Source organism: Micrasema longulum, unplaced genomic scaffold (assembly GCF_059751315.1).
Source record: "Micrasema longulum isolate JH-2025_06_02 unplaced genomic scaffold, ASM5975131v1 h1tg000561l, whole genome shotgun sequence".
Classification (NCBI taxonomy): Eukaryota; Metazoa; Arthropoda; class Insecta; order Trichoptera; family Brachycentridae; genus Micrasema; species Micrasema longulum.
Window position 1 is genome coordinate 727,226 of NW_028277757.1, and position 18,802 is coordinate 746,027.

Sequence of the window (18,802 nt, forward strand, 5' to 3'; positions counted from 1 at the left end):
TTTTGGCAAACCAAAATAAAAAAAGGCATTTTATACATGTCGTTCAAACCCTCACGGCACAGTAAAATTAGTTACTCGTATGTCTTTTTATATTTTATTTATTTGGTTTCAACACGTGGGTAATTTTTTTTAAAGGGAAATCGAATGGCGATTAGTCAGCCTCACATTGCTCTGGTTAGTGCGTTTACCTGCCATTAAATCAATATATTACGAAAAATCAATCTACCCTATGTTATTTTATCATCCTGTGTGGATTTTTACTGTAGTTTGAAAACGCCTTCTACTTTTTGCCACAGATACTTCTATCATCATAGAAAGCAACAGATGTCATCTGTCAGTGATCTGTCATTTTCAGGGATGTAAATTTTGTTCAACGGATGTCGAATTCATTAAAAGTAAAAACTCAAAACAAAGCATTGCCATAATCACCACATTAATTCTAAATGTATACTTTATTTATTTAGTAATACCAAAAAATTATCGTTTAGTTTTCAAGAAGATGACAATTCACAATTGTTAGATAGCAACCCACAAGTATTTGATGTTTGCACGTAGCTAATAAAATGTGGAACATTTGAATTGTTTTTTTTCAAGTAAAATAAGGTAGCAAACATCTTTTAACAATAAGAATTTATTTATTTTTTAAATCAAAGAAGATATAGTAAATTTTGCTTGTTTACTTTAATTTATGACAAGAAATTGCATAACCCAGTAACATTACCGCATTTTGTAGGACAGGTTTTAATGTAAGTAAAAACCATTGAAATAGAGTACTAACACTAACCACTTCCTCCTAGAATCCAGTTTTGTTGTAATATAGGTTTCTGTCATTGCTATGGTTGGGAAAAAAAGGTTTAGAAAAGTATTTGTACTTAATTGAATGAAAAGTACACATAATTTTATACATTTTCAATTATTTTTATTTTCAGTTGCAAACATGAATAGTCCTAAGAGATCATTTTTATATTTTGCATATGGTAGCAATTTACTTGAAAAACGAATTCGTATTCAAAATCCATCTGCACTTCGAAAAAATATTGGCTATATCAAAGTAAGTATGTATGCAATTATGATGCGATTCATTCAGAATATCGTTTATGTTAACTGTCCCTTCCTCAAACAATCAAACCATCACTTTGTTTCTCCGTAGGAGTAAGCAGAGAGGATTGAATTCTAAATCTGGATTTGTATACAGACCCCGCTTCCTCTACATTCATACGGATTATTCTGAATTTTGATATTTCCATCTTCACATATTTGTTGGATTTGGTCATGCCATGTGTTTCTTGGTCACCCTTGTTTTCTGCTTCCATCAGCATTTGCATCGTAAATCCTTTTAGCCTTCCATTCACTTTACACGTCCAAACCAACGCAGAGTTAGTTTTTTTTATTTTGTTGATAATGCTTATCCCAGCCTCACGTAATGCACGAATCTTGTTATTAGAACATTCTAAAATATAGCAATTATGTAAATTATGTCTATATATAATATCTCAAATATAGCAACAATTATGTTTTGTAAAGGATAATAGTAAAGTTTTAATTGCATGTTACTTACTGACATATTATTCCCTTTCGTATTCTTATGCAAATGTTGATAGATGCAGAAATAGAGGAAGACCGAGAAAGACATGGCATGAATAAATCCAACAAATATTTGAAGATGGACATGTCAAAAGTCGGAATAATCGGCACGCGTGCACAGGAAGATGTATGAATGTAGAGAAAGCAAGATCTGTGTGCAAAGACTTAGTGATATGGTGTTCTATCTTCTCTGCTTACCCTTACGGGGAAACGGTGTGATGGTTTGTTTGTTCGTTTGACATCAGTTTAGATAATATTAATTATTATGTATTAGAAATAAGGCACAAATGGCGAATACCCATAAATTGAAATGTATTTACTTTACACTCTTAACGTGTCTTTAATTATGCAACAAATTTGCTAAAACAAAAAAAAAGCAATATCAATCAATATCAAAAATCAATATAATACAATATAATATTTTGTTAAGGATATCAACTTGTTGGAAAGAGTCCAAAGACGAGCTACAATGTTTTCGCGGAGCTTTAAACGGCTTCCATATGTGGAGAGACTGGAAACTCTCCGTCTTACAACGCTGCAGGAACAGCGAGAAAGGGGCGACCTGATAGAGACATACAAGATACTCAACAGTCACTATAGCTGCTCAAATTTGGATCCCATGTTTAAGCTTAAACAAGATGCTCGTCTTCGAGGCCACACTCTCAGGCTGGAGAAAATGAGATTCAGCATTTCCTGAGCAATAGGGTTGTTGATGGTTAGAATAAGCTGTCACAAGAGCTGATCTCTATGTATAGTCTCAATGGGTTCAAAAATGAGCTAGATTTGTTTCTAGGCCATTTCCTAAATGAGAGACATGATTTTGACGGCTATAGCCATACATAGTAGTATACTATTATTTACTAAAACACATTATTGTTTTAGGATCACAAGTTGGATTTCTTTGGTTTTTCACAACGTTGGGGAGGAGCTTCCGCTACAATTGTCCCAACTTATGGTCATGATGTTTGGGGTGCTGTATGGGAAATAGACATTGAGAATTTGCAGGACTTAGACAAGTAAGTAGTTTAGGTTATGGTGAGAAAAATATTATATTCATAGATTGTACTGCGTACGATTCTACAATGGAATACCCGACAATGTCCTTATTATGAAAGACAATAAATTCAAAAAATTTATAAAATACGTCCTTCTGGAAAGGACCTATTATGGACTAAATATTTATATGGAATACAGCAGTATATGGAACTAACAATATTATTTTATTTGTGTTAATTTATTTGATTATTTTTAGAATGTGTATTTATTTATTAAAACTTCACTATCTCTTTGTGTCGTTTTGTTTATTCATACATATATTGACTTTTAATAAGCGTGTAAATTATACCTACATTAAAGTAAAAAAAAAAAAAAAAGAACAAATATAAATAAATATATTGTCAAAGTCAATTCCCATTACACCACGAGGCCGACTTATTATTTATTTATGTGCAAATGATCGAATTTTAACCCCCCTCACCCGTCACACCATATTTCCACAAACACAAAATATTACTTGACATATAGACAGACCTACCATAGGTTTAGTTGGTACAAGGAACCAAGCACTTGCTTACAAGGGCCGGGAGGATAATATGCTCATATTCATTTACAAATGTGTATATTTCTGTACGTTTTCAGTAAATGACGCGAATTAGATCCGGCGCACATAATGGCTTGATTTATTACATTTATATGTATTAGATTTATGTAGACCGTTAAAATTATACAATGGGATTTCATTTCTTAATTATACCTTGTAAAAGAAGCACAAAGTAGCACAAAACTGATCGGTAATGAAATAAATATTAATTTGTACTGTACTGTGTTTTTAAAAAAATATTTTTACTAGCTATATTAACATTTTAGATAATCTCATAGACAACTTAAAATTTAAATGTTGATTGAAGAGTTTCACCTATTTGCAGTTGATATATAATTTGAATATATGATATCCCATAGCATTTTTTTATTGTTATAATTCACCAAATTCTCATAAATTATTTTGAGCGATTTTTAATTTCACAAGAAGAAATAATAAACTGAAGAATTTTGAATCCAGTTCTGATGATAATTTTACTATCATTTAATTCACTAATGAGGAAGTTCAGCCCTAAGGGAAATTCGATACAAAATATGTTTTCTTATCCGCTATAAAAACTAAAGCATTAAATTGTACTGCAAAATTTCTTGATAATATATTTAAAAAATTAACTACTTTGAACGACTTCACTTGTTCATATGAATTGACCAATGATAAGACAAGTGTGAAAGATTTCCGGTTTACAGTACGTGAATAGACCAATCAGCAGAACTGGCCAAAGAGGAGGCGGAAGAGAACTTGAGACGTCACACGCAGATTAGTTTCAGAAATACAAAAGTTCAAAAAAATCATAGCGCTGAGAATACGATACATACAAATTAAAAAAAAAAAAATTTGTTAAGTTTTATAGTCTATTAATAAATAAATAAAGACTCCTGAACTTCCTCATTCAATTAATCAAAACTTTTCAATTGTCATAGCTATTTTTTTTTGTTTTAGTCAAGAAGGCGTACCAGATAATATATATTTTCCTAGAATAGTGGACGTAGAGTTGCATGATGGGGAAACATTACAATGCAGAGTTTACCAGCGATTTGTCGATCCCTCCGTTATTGAGGAGAATCATGGCATATTTCCATCAGGCAAACCATCTCTACTCTACAAGGAAACCATACTACAAGGAGCTTTAGAAAGCAATCTACCGGAATCTTATCTGAAAATGTTGCGTAATATTGCGGACAATGGTTATTGCGGACAAGCAGAAATGGGACATTTGTTAAATGTTATCTAATCTATATATTATTTACTGTGATAATTGAATTTTTTATAATGCTTTTATTGTGCAATTTTTCACCAATTATTTTTTTTAGAATAATGAAAAAATGTACAAACCAGCTAGAAATAAATTGTGTTCAGCTCGGTGTCATACTGACAGGACAAATAAATATTTAGTAAATTAGTGGTTCTGAATGGTCAACCACAGGTGACCATGGGAAACCAAGGTACATGGAAAAAACGTTATTTAAGTTTTTTCACTTCTTTTTTAGGAATTCAAATGAGTTTTTGATCAAATGTACTTGTGTATCTATATTATTACCAAAAAATAAATGGAAATGGTTACTGTAATGTGATTATTGTGGATATATAAAAATACATTTATGGATCTATTCAATATATATAAAAACATTTATGTGATAACTACTGTATTTAATAAACTTATTTAAATGTAGAAAATAATACAATAATGTAATATAAAAATACATTTCTTGACCAAACATATGATTCTTAATGACTGCTGTAAAATATTCCAATTATGTACAAAATGTACATTGCTATATAATTAAATAATAAAAAGAATAACTTTTTTCTCTCACTTTTCCAAATGTCTAACGCAAGCTCAACTATCTTCTGCAAAAAATATCCAGTTCTAGAATTTTTTTGCCAATTTCACTGTCATATTTTTATCCTCCTTGATGCTGCATCCTTGGGTGATTTGGTGCCCTCCACATTTGAGGATTGTTTTTTAAAAACTCAACAATCGCTTGGAATGTAATTTTTCAGGAGAGGGTTTTTTGTGATTCGCATCAAATCGCGTGAACAATCTTTGTTTCAAAACATTACACCTTACAACTAAGCATGAAGGTAATCTAATTTATAATTTTCTTTTATATTTCATTAGCACCCAATATGAATTATCAAGTAACATGATAAAATATCATATTTTGAGAAAATGATAAGACTGATATTTTTTTAAGCCGGTGTTTAGTGTGTTTTGGTGAGTTTTTTTTCAGGTAATCGATGTGTCTCAAAACTGGCTTTAAATTAAAAACAAATCACCATGTGGGGCGAATATCGTATTTTGAAAGAATAATCCTCATTTGTTCTCGATCGGCTCCCTCCTACCCTACTCCAGTCCTCTTCCACACAATTTATCCATATCTTCCTTGATCTGGCTCTTGGCTGCTTCAATTGGAGTACTCACTTGGTAAGAAGTTGTCTCCATTGCCTGCTCCAATTTTATATTATTCAGTTGTAATCAAAATATTTATATTTTTTTCTAATTTACATTTTATTACATATTCGTTCATTCATTTATCCACACATGATGATGCATCGGTATATCAATTGCAGTGTATCTCAATCTTTTTTCTTGTAACATGAAGGTAAGATGATCAGTCATACACTTCAAGCTCCAGTCTAGGGACTATGAATTTCATTGTGAAAACAGACGATTAAACATCTTTGTCAAATGTTATACACCAACTCTATCAACAAAGATGCACAAGCAATGCCTCTGTCCGCAATATGGCCGCCTCTGGCCGGTTTTTGAAAAATATCAAATAATGAAAATGACGGCATTTGTTACAACCATCTCCAGGGGTTGGGCATAAAACATAAGGCATATGATCATTGTAACATGGTAAAAAAAAAAGGAAATATTACTCAAAAATACTATTATTTTTATTTTTTAATATTCTATAAAGTATAATAATAAAATAAATAAACAAAGGCGCCAAATATATGAACTGTATAAAAAAATATTTTCGACAAACGTAGCTCAGTTCAGTATTAGTGCAAGCTACTTGAGACCACAATAGGCACTCTAAACACTGCACCCACTTGTCATTTGTCTTAGTGTTTGGAAACAGCTCAACCAAAATCAAACAGTAATATTCTTCGTCTTCTTTACTTTCATCTTTTTGTTTTTATTTTATGCTTTTTTTAATCAATTTTTTGGTTTAATATTCTGTTCATCACTCTGTACAGATATTATTTTAACTGATGTGGACTTCGGTTTTCTTACTTCTTCTTCCTGTTTCTTTTCTAATTTTAGGTGTCTGTCATTATTGCCAATTTCCTACATATCCTTCCCCTTCAATTGTTTTTGCGGGGTTCTGCTTTCGGTATATATTCAATATCATAGGGTGTAAATAATTGTTTTCCTTTACTTGGCTTGCTCGGTAAGATGCTGAACTTTATGAAGTAATTGAAGAAGTAGATAGAACTGCTAAATCGATAAATTATGTTGACAGAGTGCCCAGACTAGATGATGAAGTAGATGGCACAGATGAGTTACAAATTATATTCAGTAGATAAGCAACATCTGTACATGATGTCATTAAAGGATCAGCTTTTATAGTAATCAGAATGGGCAATTCAGCAACAGAGTTTGATGAAAATGAAAAGATATTAACTGTAAGAGTAGGTCAATCTCGGAAGCAAAAGCATCTCGGCCTATGTCAGTTTTCCTTTTTGTATATTAGGTATTCTATTATATTGATATGTCGTTCTATTCTCTCTACCTACACCTTAAAATTGTATTTAAATATTTGTTTAAATAACTTTGACCTGATCCGAGAAGTTACTAGCATAATTGGAATGAAAGTAACAACTTGTTACTTTCATCCCACATTCTTGGTTTCCCAAAATAAGACAATTAAATATATTTAGTGAGAAATATGATTTAGAAGTAGATTATTTGGAACATAAAACACAAAGACAGATCTATCGAAAATAACTTTTGTAAATAAAGGAATATTAAGCATCGAAAAAAATATCAAAAACTTACTTTTGTTGTATTTATCGACACCTATAAAATTTACTCCCAACCGCCTAGCACAAAGGTGAGAGAGGAGTAGAATCGACGCATAATAGTAGCAGCAATGTTTGTACAAGAAAAGTAATTATTTTTAAAACTAGTTTGTTACTTTCATCCCCGGTCTCCTCTAGTAGGAAGTGTAGAAATAGTATGAAACATGTAGACAGGTATTTTTTTATTTTAAAATTATTAGTTCTAGCCACGCGTTTTAATTTGGCGGCAAAATAATTAACGAAACACGAAACGAAACAACAGACGTTTTGTAAATCTGCTGTTTGCCAAAACGCGGTTCTTGTCAAGGTAAACTATTTTGAGGGCCAAGGTTTTATTATATGTTCGGACACGATAGTGAAACTATCTCATCAGTGAATATAATGTGATCGTTTTTCCTGTTGAATGGAGAACTGTTTTGTAAAACGGATTATCCTGAAAAAATAATAAATGTGTTTTGAAGTTTGACACTTGCTTGCCTGTCAAACGTCAAATACACATGCAACTTAGATGACAAGAAAACAGAAATGTCGTGTTTTGACTCTCTCCAGTTTATTTATAGGGATAATTTTCATCGTAAACATTTATTTCCTAAGAGTTATAAGTAACGAAACATTGAATTTGAAAAAAACCTCTACCCAAAGTTACCAAGCCCCATTAAAAGCCATAAGTGACAAGTATATTCCGATTTATTCAAATGTAAATACAAATTTCTACACATTTTTCAATGAGTTAAAAAGGCAATTAGTTTTAAAAGACACTGTCAATGTTTCTACTGTGTGGTCCTCTGCAAGACAGGTTAGTTTTATGTCTATTTACATAAGGTTATACAAATCTAAAAGAAAACACGTTTTCACAGTTATATTTTGCTATAGTGGCTCTCGGATGGTGCAATATACGCAACCGAGGATTTGCATTTCGCAAATGTTCTCGAAGCCCTGAGATCTTCCAAAATAATTTCTGCAGAAAATTCACGAAAGGGAACCCAATTAAAACTACTACTCACTCTTGAGGTAAGTAAATGTAAATTTGTAGACTTTAGTAACTAATTATACTATTGCTACCAATTTCACCATGGAAATAACTATTGTTGTTAAAAATGCAACTTGTAATATATTAATAATATATATAATATATATTCATCGAAATATATTACAATATAATCCGAACAATTATTTTATATTCATATGTTCATTATTTTATACGTATAAAGTATTATGTCTGTACTCTTTTATTTGATTATTAATTTAAGCTCATGTCTGAGCACCCGATGACAAACTATTATTGAATAGTTTATCAGGACAAAATATATTTTCAAACATTGTTTTCCTTTAAATGTATTAATAATGTGTATAATTTATTGAATAAAGACTCTATGAAAAAAAAAAAAATAATAATACAAAAATATAATCAAATAATTTTTATTTTTGGTATTCTTTAATAAATGCATGCTTCCACTTTCCATTGGGTTATATCTCAACTCAGCACAGGGCTCTTGGTCTCAAATAATAAGGGATTCGTTATTATTTTTTTGTAGCGTAAATAATTTTTTTTTTTCAAATAAATTTTTTAAAATATAAATACTTTTGCTTTTTTTTGGTGATTATGTAGTATATTCCCAGACTTGGAAATCAAAAACCGTGAACATAAGTGCTAAACTGACGCGTCTTTTTAACATTAAATAAATGGTACGTTAACCCTTCTCGTGTGATCGTCTGAGGTTAAACATTTCTCACGAATGTGTGCCTATGTAAGATTTACAAACCTAAAATGCATATCTTTTTTACTTCTTTTCTTCTATACTTCACTCTTTTACTGTAAATCTTTTATTCTTTTTTTTTTACTTTACATTACTTTTACTCAGTTTAACCATAACAATTAACTATGTTCTCTTTATATTATATAACTTAGTATTTAACTTTAATTTTGTACGAATTGGCTACGGCCGTTAGTTATATTAATATTTTTTTTTTTTTTTCATTTATAAATATAGTTGGATAATTTATAAAGCGCCATTGTTGTGAAAATCACCTCATGCATCATTATTGATTAATCACATGAGACTCACCCTATCCTGAACTTCATATAATAGAAAATTATGCTTCTTTTAGAATTAATATCTCATTTTAAGGAGCTTCTTCACAACATAAAAGTTCATGTAAAACAAACTCCCTCTCTAAACATGAGTTTTTATTTATTTATTAAGGAAATCATACAGTCTATATAAATACAAGATAAAAAAGAACAATTAAAAAAAGGAAGACCAATTACAGATTTCACATTAATTTATTATGAATGTAGGAGGAGAGGGGAAAAATAATCAAATTCTAAAAAAAATAATACATGAAAATATGAATATTAAATAAAAAGTACATAAAAGGCAGAAGACATTGTATGGCTCCAACTCTACTTTCCTCCCCTCTCTCTCTGCTTCCATGAACATTTATATTTCTTAGTAAAAAATCACAACCAACAATAATTAATAAAATGCAGGTAGTAGATGTACATATGAAAAAGTAAAAATTTGAAATGAAAGAGTTGAAATTAAAAGTTAAAATTAAAAATTAAAAGTTAAAAGTTCAAATGAAAAAGTTAAAATTGAAAGATAAAATTAAAAGTCAAAGTTAAAAGTTAAGCAGGAGATAAATTCAAAATGTCTTTAGCAGATCTGATAAAAATATGGTATTTACAGTGTAGTGCATATGTCGATATCACTAAAACTGTCATTATAGGTAATCTGTATTCTTCGAAGAGTGCTATTTTTCATATAATTAGTCATTGAATTAGGAATGTCGAAGAGTACAGATTGACGAGTTCTACAGACAGGGGCTCGATATGAAATGCTTCTAACAATTTTTGGGCTATCAATTAGGTTTTTTTATTTTATTTTTTTGTGGCACAGTATAAAATAGTTGTCCAAAATGACGTCATATAGGCAATAGAGGCTTTAACTGAATTTCACGAGGATCCAGTTTTTCAAGACGATTCTGCCCCGTGTCACAGAGCTTGTTCTGTGAGTACAAGACCAATATTTTTATCAAATTTTTAATGTTAACAGGATAAAACTTGTTATAGACAATAAGGGTGATGTTACAAAATATCAAATCATTATTATTACTATTATTATTATCATTACTAGAATTGTATTTGTCAAAAATTAATTTTAATGTATTGTTTAAGTACCAAATAATATAACACAAAAGAAAATAAAATCTTACCGTTACAACAAAACCAGAAAATCCAACTATTGTTGACTCATTACCTCATTAGTGGGTCAGCCCATATTGGACGATTCCACTTCTTGGAACATAATTGTAATTTATTGAATCATCTTAAGCTTTTGTAATTTCATTTTGCTTGCTTTTGTTACTAAATACACGTATTCCATAAGTTTTTTTTGTAATTTTATGACTATCAATAAAAAAAATACAATTGAGTTTGATAGTTAAGGTTTCTTCGATATGTGGGTTTTTTTATTGATCACCACTGGATACTTAAATAATTTTATACTTCCAAGATCGGTTAGTTTTGTCAACTTTGAGTCTGTTGGTCTGATGGTTAGCACCATACACGAGGACTTGGGTATGATTTCCAACAGAGTTGACATGAAATATTTGTTTGATTGCAATATTAAACAAAAATATTTGTATTTATTTGTTTAAGAAGGTCAACATGAACAGAGAAATATAAGAGGAAAAATAATGAAACCCACTAAACTGCGAAACCGGCTTGTCAGCGTAAACTGCGATTGATATACCAATGCAGTCCTATGCACCGCTAGGTGTGGTTGGGGTGATGATAATGTTTTTGTGAACATTTTTTTTTTAAAGGGCTCTCTCAAATAGTACAATAATTTATTTGTTTATTTCTACATACACCAAAATGTATTTTATAAATTTTTTACAGAAATAAAGAAGTTAGATAAAATGGTACAATAAATTATATGCGGGAAAAGAAAATAGAATAGACACTGAAATATTGGAAATAAACAAAAAATTAATGGTGATAGCTCACGCCTAAGGCAATATAAATATTATATACATAAATAATAAAAATCAACAAACATACACAATATTTTAAAGGTTTACTCTAAGAAAAGTTGAAGTAGAAGAGAGGTATTTGGAATAAGTTAAGAGTTAAATATTAAGGAAGGGAGAGTGGAATGGTTATAGTGAACAATGGAAGAAAATTTGTTACCAAAAGAAGTCATAATTAAGACTTATGTTAGAAAGTCTCAGGATTCCTAGCACAGAGGAGAAAACATTAAAAAAAAAATTCATTGTCCCTGAAACACACCTGAAGCGTGAGACTAATCATCATACCTTCGTGTAACAAAAATGATTGAGATATGCTGCGGTTGGTGTACCATCACTGCATCCAACCTGATGTCCTCGAATGAACAGAAATTTGGAGGACAGTACAATAGATCGAATTGTCCTATAGATAGACGAGGAGGCTATCTCCACCTGACAATAGATTACACCCCCACCATGCGCATCCTCATTGTCATTGGCAGTAGAACAACAGCCACTTGCTCGGCACATGTGTGTCGCTCCTGCGCAGTTTTTCTGCCTTTAAAAAAAACCTTGTCTTCAATTCAACAATTTCGATACATAAATAAATAGTATAAAAATAATTATATTTTTTGCGAAGTTACTCGTAACGCATGTTGTGTATTCATTTTTGCAGCGTTCTGCCTGTCTGTTATATTGACTTCGTGTGAATCCATCTTTACGTGTGTATAGGAAAATTATGATGATGGTTATTAAAATTTCAGGGTGGGCAACAGGCGCTGTTCAAGCCACGGTGGTACAGCAGGGAGCATGTTGTCCGGGGGACGGTGTACTCGGGTAAGGACCGCCACAATGCGGAGGTGGCGGCCTTCGCCCTATCTATGCTACTCGGCCTGTCCCGCGTCCCACCCGCCGTCCTGCGGAGCCTCCACACCTCCAGAGACATCTGGGAAGTGGCAACACCGCAACTCAAACAGACAATGTTCACTAAAGGTTATATCCATGTGGCAATTACTTCTTACCAGCTAACAAAACAAAAGGTGTTATTTATATAATTTTAAGTTTCAAAAAATAGAACCAGCAATATGTGCATATGAATGAATTAATATCTATACCAGTCTTCAATGGGAAAAGGAAATAAAGAGAGAGGAAAAGAAGAGAGATTAAGGAAGAGAGGAGATGTTTCTTCAGGTGTGACTTAAACAGAGATACTGCAGAAACATCTTCGATAGTGGATGGGAGACGATTCCACAGCCAAGCCGCATGGATACTACATAAGTTAGAGAAGAAAGAGGAATTGTGGATGGGAATTAAGAGGCCTTTATCAAGAGATTTTTAGAGGGAATTACATCAGAGACTTAATTTATAAGGTACAATATTTTAATAGGGACTTAAATAAGTTCTCTGTTTCCTGACAGATGGTGGTAATACTTAATTGTAAAGCTCCACCATTAGGCTTGAAATGAAATCATTTATTATTCCGCCGAAGCATAAACAACAAGTTTTTTTTATAGCATTAAACATGTCGAATTTCGTTCCAAAAAAATGAGTATTTGCGGGGAATTTTACTGCATTACTTTTTTCAAAAAAAATCTGCAGCTGAAGCACATAGAATTCTTGTGGAGACATACGGTGACCACGCTCTGTCAGAACATCATCATCAGCATCATCTTTTCTGCTCTCCACCATGAACAGCTGGATGTAGTGTATTATGAGGTCCTCAAACCCAACGAAACCATAATGAGATCGCTATCGAGTACAATTGATGCGTTTGAGCCGAGCATTGAAGGAAAAACAGCCAAAATACGAGGAGAGACATGAAAAATTAATTTTACAGCATGACAACTTTCGGCCATACGTTGCAAGACTAGGTCAAAAAATACTTGAAAACGCTCAAATGAGAAGACCTACCCCACCCGCCATATACACCCGACATTTCTCTTTCCGATTACCACTTGTTCCGATCCATGACTCATAGCCTAGTTGAGCAGCACTTACATTCTTATGAAGATGCCAAAAAATGGCTCGATTTGTAGATAACCTCAAAATATGAGTCTTTCGAAATGGTATTTGTATGTTGCCAGAAAAATGGGAAAAAGTAGTCTAGCAATGGACAAAACTTTCAATGACATGTTCTTTACTAGTTTTTCTGCGAGAAGTTATTCAAGCCTCCAATATTGTGTAATGGATATGTTGTATTTTTATAGAAAACGGAGCCATGTGCCTTTATGGAAAATGCTTCTACTGTCGTCGGAATGAAAGCGTTTGTGGAGATCAAAGTAACCATCTGGAAGGAGCCATGATCTTAGTCTTAGACCAAAACTTCCGCAAGTACCGCTCCCCGTGGCAGAGGACCTACGTCTCTCACAAACAAGCTGAATGGGAATACAATCCTGATTATTGTAGGTTAGTATATTACATTGTATTAACTAGTTTCTTAACAATTAACATCATACAAATTATTTATGATTTTCTGTAACATAAGACTGGTCATCATTCCTTTGTATATGTATACCAAAAAATTCAAACTTTAAAATTCTTGTTCGCTCTCAAAATCGATTTTCTGCTACTTTTTTATGGTCTAATTGGCTTTATGTAAAAGGGCTGTACATAAAATCTCTATTTATGTAAAATGAACATTTAAAAAAAATTCCGACATAACGCCATCATCCACTCATGTCTTCAATTTAACATCAAAACATTTTATTTATTTATTTACAGTTCAGTTAACCTTTTATAAAATTACGATAAAGCTTTGAAAAAAATATAAAACAAATACAAAAATATTTATCTGTATAATAAAAAGGCAGATTACATAAAATGACAATTACGGAGAAGAAGAATAAAAAAGTCAGGCTTTAAGAAAGTTGGAAGGAAAAAATCAGATTTTTTTTTATTTATATTAATATTAGATGCTAATTTTAATATAAACTTATAAACTTACTTACTTGTATGTATAAATTACTTACAATGTGTAAATATCCTAAAAACAAAACAAAACAAGACACTGGCTAAAACACCCCAGTGGCGCGATGAAAATGCCAAAAAAAAATCTAAAAAATCTACAGGGAGTATTCGTTGGATCTTTATTTTGTAAATGCTAAATTAAATTTGTTACTCTCGCTACTGGAAGGTTCTTTTGTTTTGTTTGTCAGAAAAAAATTTAAATGAAAGAAAGAAAATTACGCTATCATCATCATTCCCTTTCCGAACCTAATGGTGCATAGGGCACTGCATTGGTACACCAATCGCAGTATATCTTGATAATTTTTTTCTGTTATATTAAGATAAGATGATCAGTCTTACGCTTCAGGTACCAGTCAAGGGAATATGAAATATTCTTGTGTGAAAACACCCTTTAAAATAAATATTTCATATCAACCATGTCGGGAATCGAACCCAAGACCTCTTGCTTGGTAGGCGAACGCACTGACCATTACACCACGAGACCGATGTTATATATAACGGCACGGCAGGCGCTGTGGCATAGTTGGTAAGACGGTTAACTGTGAAACTGGCGTCGCGGGTTCGATTCCCGCCAGTTGCAAGAAAAAATCCAAGAAAGATTTTTTCCTTAATTGGTCTGGGTGTTGTGGTCTATTTTTCATTACCTCCTTCCAAATCCTCTATCCCACCTGCTGACAAGCCTCAAAATAGAGGCTTAGCGGGTTATTCCTTAAAAAAAACCTTAAGTATGAATGGCTAACCTATGAAGAATTGGTCGGTGGTAACTAAAATATGAAACGTAAGGCATAATCCATGGACTAAGTTGACGTACAAACGTTAAGTCGATTGTGGTCGCTCCGGAGATTCAACTAAACAGAGCGCGCGCCGTGCCCACATAAGCCTAAATTTAGATACCCACGTGCAGCGCTGTGACGTCACCTCGCAACCCTCCCTCCGCTCGCTACAAATTATTTCCGGTTGTAAACGAAATGGGCTATTCAGTCGTAATTTTAGATATTCTGTAATCCTTAGAGTTTTTGCATGCGAGAGAAAATATAATATAAAATTAATAAATCAAAATACATATTTAATTGGCTATTCTAAACAGTTGTTCACTAGAACTTGTGACATTTGAAAGTAGTTCATTTTTATTAAAACTTTTTTTTTCATGCATTTTCAAGAAACTTCGCCATGCAATTAAATGCTCTAATTTTTACTTTTTTATATCCAGTTTCCCGTAACACTGAACGTCTTCATTAACTGTTCTGTAAAAATATTTTTACATATTTGATTAATTTTTCAGCATTGTTAAGAAAACTCTTCCCATTTCTCGGCTTTTGGATCTTGTGGATGCAGCCATATTTGATTTCTTAATACAAAATGGTGACAGGCATCATTATGAAACATACATGGATAGAATAGTTCTACTGGATAATGGAAAAGGATTCGGAAATCCATATAAGGACTTTACAGACATCCTTGCACCCCTCTACCAGTGCTGCCTGTAAGTATGCATAGTTATTGTTAACTTGTATGCAGGGTTTTCATAACAAATAAATAAAATACGATTAAGTCCCCACAGTCAGTACAAAAATTAATGCGCAATCTTAATTGCCCCATATTGCAATGAGACCGATTACATATACAGCCATTTGGGTATGTTAATTTTACCAAGAAATTAAAGCGCTTAAGTATATTTATATTTGTGTGCTATTAAAAAAAACCATTCCAATATCCGAGTGTCTTGCTCTCCTCAAAGAATTCAAAGATCTTAATATTAATTAACTTTTTGCCGGAACTGTGAAAATAGTGTTGTTAAGCTAAAGAAAGTGTTGACCTCGCTCTTTCATGGCATTGGATGTGGGCAGTCCGAGAGGTTGGTGCATGCCATGGACTGGAATTTAGTATTAACTGGTGAAAATAGCATTTTTAAAATTGAATAAAAATTGGAAAAAAAAAGATTGCAACAATACTACTTTCAAGTATATTTGTGTTTTTTTTTATTCTCTTAAGGAAATAAACATAAAAAAACAAAAAACATTGAACGAATGTAGTTAAATTTAATGCTAATTATTACTACACACTACAGTAAATAATGGCAGCCTGCTTAAAGTGTGTAAAACAACTCCCAAAACCTGATGAAAAAAATCTTAAAATAATGTATCACGGTCAGCAAATTCATGTTTTTTTTTTGTTTTCTAAAAGGGCCCCTTAAGATCTGTTTGCCTAAGGCCCCCTGCACGGCCTAAGATGGCCCTACTCACACATTACCCTTAAATTGTTCGTCAAGATTTTTTTTATTTTTTATTTTATTTTATTTTTGCACCACAACAGGCCAGGAGGCCCAATTACAGCGGTGAAATACATCACAGAACACCCAGGCTTGAGAAAAATCACATTTAATTTTTGTGTTCTCACCGGGAATCGAACCCGGAACCTTCCGTCTGTGAGTCAAGCGTCTTGACCACTACACCACGGAGGCCGCCTTATATGCGCCGAACATATGTTCTTCCACTCCTGGAGTGTGCCTACCAAATCTGAAGTCCCTATTTTAAAAAGACAGAGTTGTTGAAGAAAATCCAGAGAAGGGCAACTAAAATGGTAGTTTCTACGAGAAACAAAATATATGAGGACCGCTTAAGGGAGCTTGGTTTGAGTTCACTGGAAGAGCGGAGGCAGCGTGGTGACTTGATTGAAACATTCGAAATCTTAGCAGAGCAACATACCAAAGTTAAAATCTATGTTCACTATGAATAATAACCGCCATCTTGGAGGTAATTCATTGAAATTAAACACTACCTCCTTCTCATCCAACCCTGGGAAGAACTTCCCGACAAACCGAGCTATGGAGCAATGGGATGACCTTCCCGAGAAAGTGGTTGGTGTCGCTCGGTTTATGAGTTCAAAAACCGCTTAGAATTTACAATGTTTTCTATTCATATTTTCTATTTTTACATCACAGTGCATTAGATGCACAACACGCATCGGGTTAATAGCTGCTAGTGAATAAAATAGTCAACTGTAAATTCAACTATGATATTATTTCATTTATGAATGTATGTGCATAATATGTGTGTTTTTCATAATTTTTTTCTTCTTTTATTTCTTATTCTGTAAAGAAATTTATACACATGTAAATAAATTGTTTCCATATAGGTTAAGAAAGTCAACATGGGAACGTCTCTTACTACTACCCGGGGGGTCTCTGTCAGAAGCTCTCAGTTCCTTGTCTACTGGACCTCCACTGCTGGCCATGGAACCCCCATTCCTCACTTCAGTTCACCTCCAGGCGATGGACAGGCGTCTTGCCACTTTATATTCCACTGTCGACACTTGTGTGCAGAAGTTTGGAAAACTTATTTTCAAAAATAGATGACACTATCATAAAGTAGTTAAATGCTATTTATTTTTATTTGAATAAACAATATATCTTTTTATAAGAATAAGGCTATTTTATTATCATGCCAGAGAATTAGGTAGCGTTTTTTAAAACTTGTTTTAGCATAAGTAAAAGTATGAAAAATTAGTCTTCTCATACTGAAGAATTCCTTGTATCTATTTGTTGTATCCTCTGTTTTTTTTTTGTCAAATAATGAGTTTCATCTACCATTAATTGACAAAACACGCCATCAAATTTTTTTTTTTTTTTTTTAATCTACCATTAAAACTTCCATTATGTTGCTTTGCTTATCCAGAATATATATGAGGCGTGTTAAAACAATAGTGGCAATCTCCACCATTGGTCAGAAATGAGTTAAATACGTCAATGGATAGAGAAATAAAAATACTATTCATAACTGCCGTTTCGGAACACAAATGGCATTTTTTAGACCAATCAGAAAGGCAGAATTTTTACATCAACATGGTCGCCCCATACAAAGTGTGAGCTGCATGCTTAAATTTCTACTGGTTTTTATAGATGATTTTGTCGTTCACGAAACTTTTCAAAACTTTTTTTTCAGAACTTTTTCAAAAGTGTTTAATTTATTATTATCCCAATAAAAAATATAAAATGGAATGTTTTCCAAGTTAAGTGGTACCAGAATTAGCAAGGAAGCAAGCGAAAAGTCAGCAGAATTCGAAAAGGAATGTTTCCAAAAAAACAGGTTAGTAACATGCACATGCACAATGTTGTGAATGTCCGATTTCTGTCAGTTTGGGAAAATTATCATAAGTCTAGTATGTTCTTAGAATCAATGAATGTAAGTGTAAGAATATCGTTAGTATTGCTTAATTTTAAGGAAAAACTTGTCATTTTATTGGTTTTATCATATTACATCCTTGATGCTTGAATTTTTAGTTTTGCCTACAGGTAAATTCATATATGCTGGTTTTTTATTTTTAGATATTCGGCTAAACGTTTACCAAATCTATTATCATCTAAACATAATAATGAAACATTCAAATGTTTAATGATAAAAATGATGGACTTAAAAGACTTCCACAATATTTTAAATAAAAAATGTGAAAAAAATTATGAAGATTCTGTGCTTGCAAAATATTTCAAGCCTCACACCATTGCAAGAAGGCGTGCTAAAAATGGAGCACATATTGCAAAACAGTATAAAACAAAAAATTTCTTCCGGATTAAGAATAAGTCCATAATACCAGTGTGTGCCAAAACACATT

At 32.3% G+C, this 18,802-nt stretch overlaps 2 protein-coding genes across 5 annotated transcripts; both read left to right on the top strand.

Moving 5' to 3' along the window:
* The first annotated feature begins 372 nt into the window (after window positions 1-372).
* On the top strand, window positions 373-4,978 carry LOC148280609 (gamma-glutamylcyclotransferase-like). 3 transcript variants are annotated; one of them, XM_088228130.1, is made up of 4 exons: window positions 373-395; window positions 930-1,051; window positions 2,467-2,600; window positions 4,124-4,978. In XM_088228130.1, exons 2-4 carry the CDS (start codon window positions 938-940, stop codon window positions 4,413-4,415), a joined length of 540 nt encoding a protein of 179 aa, XP_088084256.1. In that variant the 5' UTR covers window positions 373-395; window positions 930-937; the 3' UTR covers window positions 4,416-4,978. The 3 variants fall into 3 exon arrangements, with proteins under 3 accessions (XP_088084256.1, XP_088084255.1, XP_088084254.1); XM_088228129.1 differs by lacking the exon at window positions 373-395 and adding an exon at window positions 468-603; XM_088228128.1 differs by lacking the exon at window positions 373-395 and adding an exon at window positions 607-746.
* A 1,348-nt stretch (window positions 4,979-6,326) lies between these two features.
* LOC148280610 (glycosaminoglycan xylosylkinase homolog) lies at window positions 6,327-17,619 on the top strand. 2 transcript variants are annotated; one of them, XM_088228124.1, is made up of 6 exons: window positions 6,327-8,012; window positions 8,090-8,227; window positions 11,992-12,220; window positions 13,435-13,633; window positions 15,477-15,677; window positions 17,330-17,619. In XM_088228124.1, exons 1-6 carry the CDS (start codon window positions 7,725-7,727, stop codon window positions 17,547-17,549), a joined length of 1,275 nt encoding a protein of 424 aa, XP_088084250.1. In that variant the 5' UTR covers window positions 6,327-7,724; the 3' UTR covers window positions 17,550-17,619. The 2 variants fall into 2 exon arrangements, with proteins under 2 accessions (XP_088084250.1, XP_088084251.1); XM_088228125.1 differs by lacking the exon at window positions 8,090-8,227.
* Window positions 17,620-18,802: the final 1,183 nt, after the last annotated feature.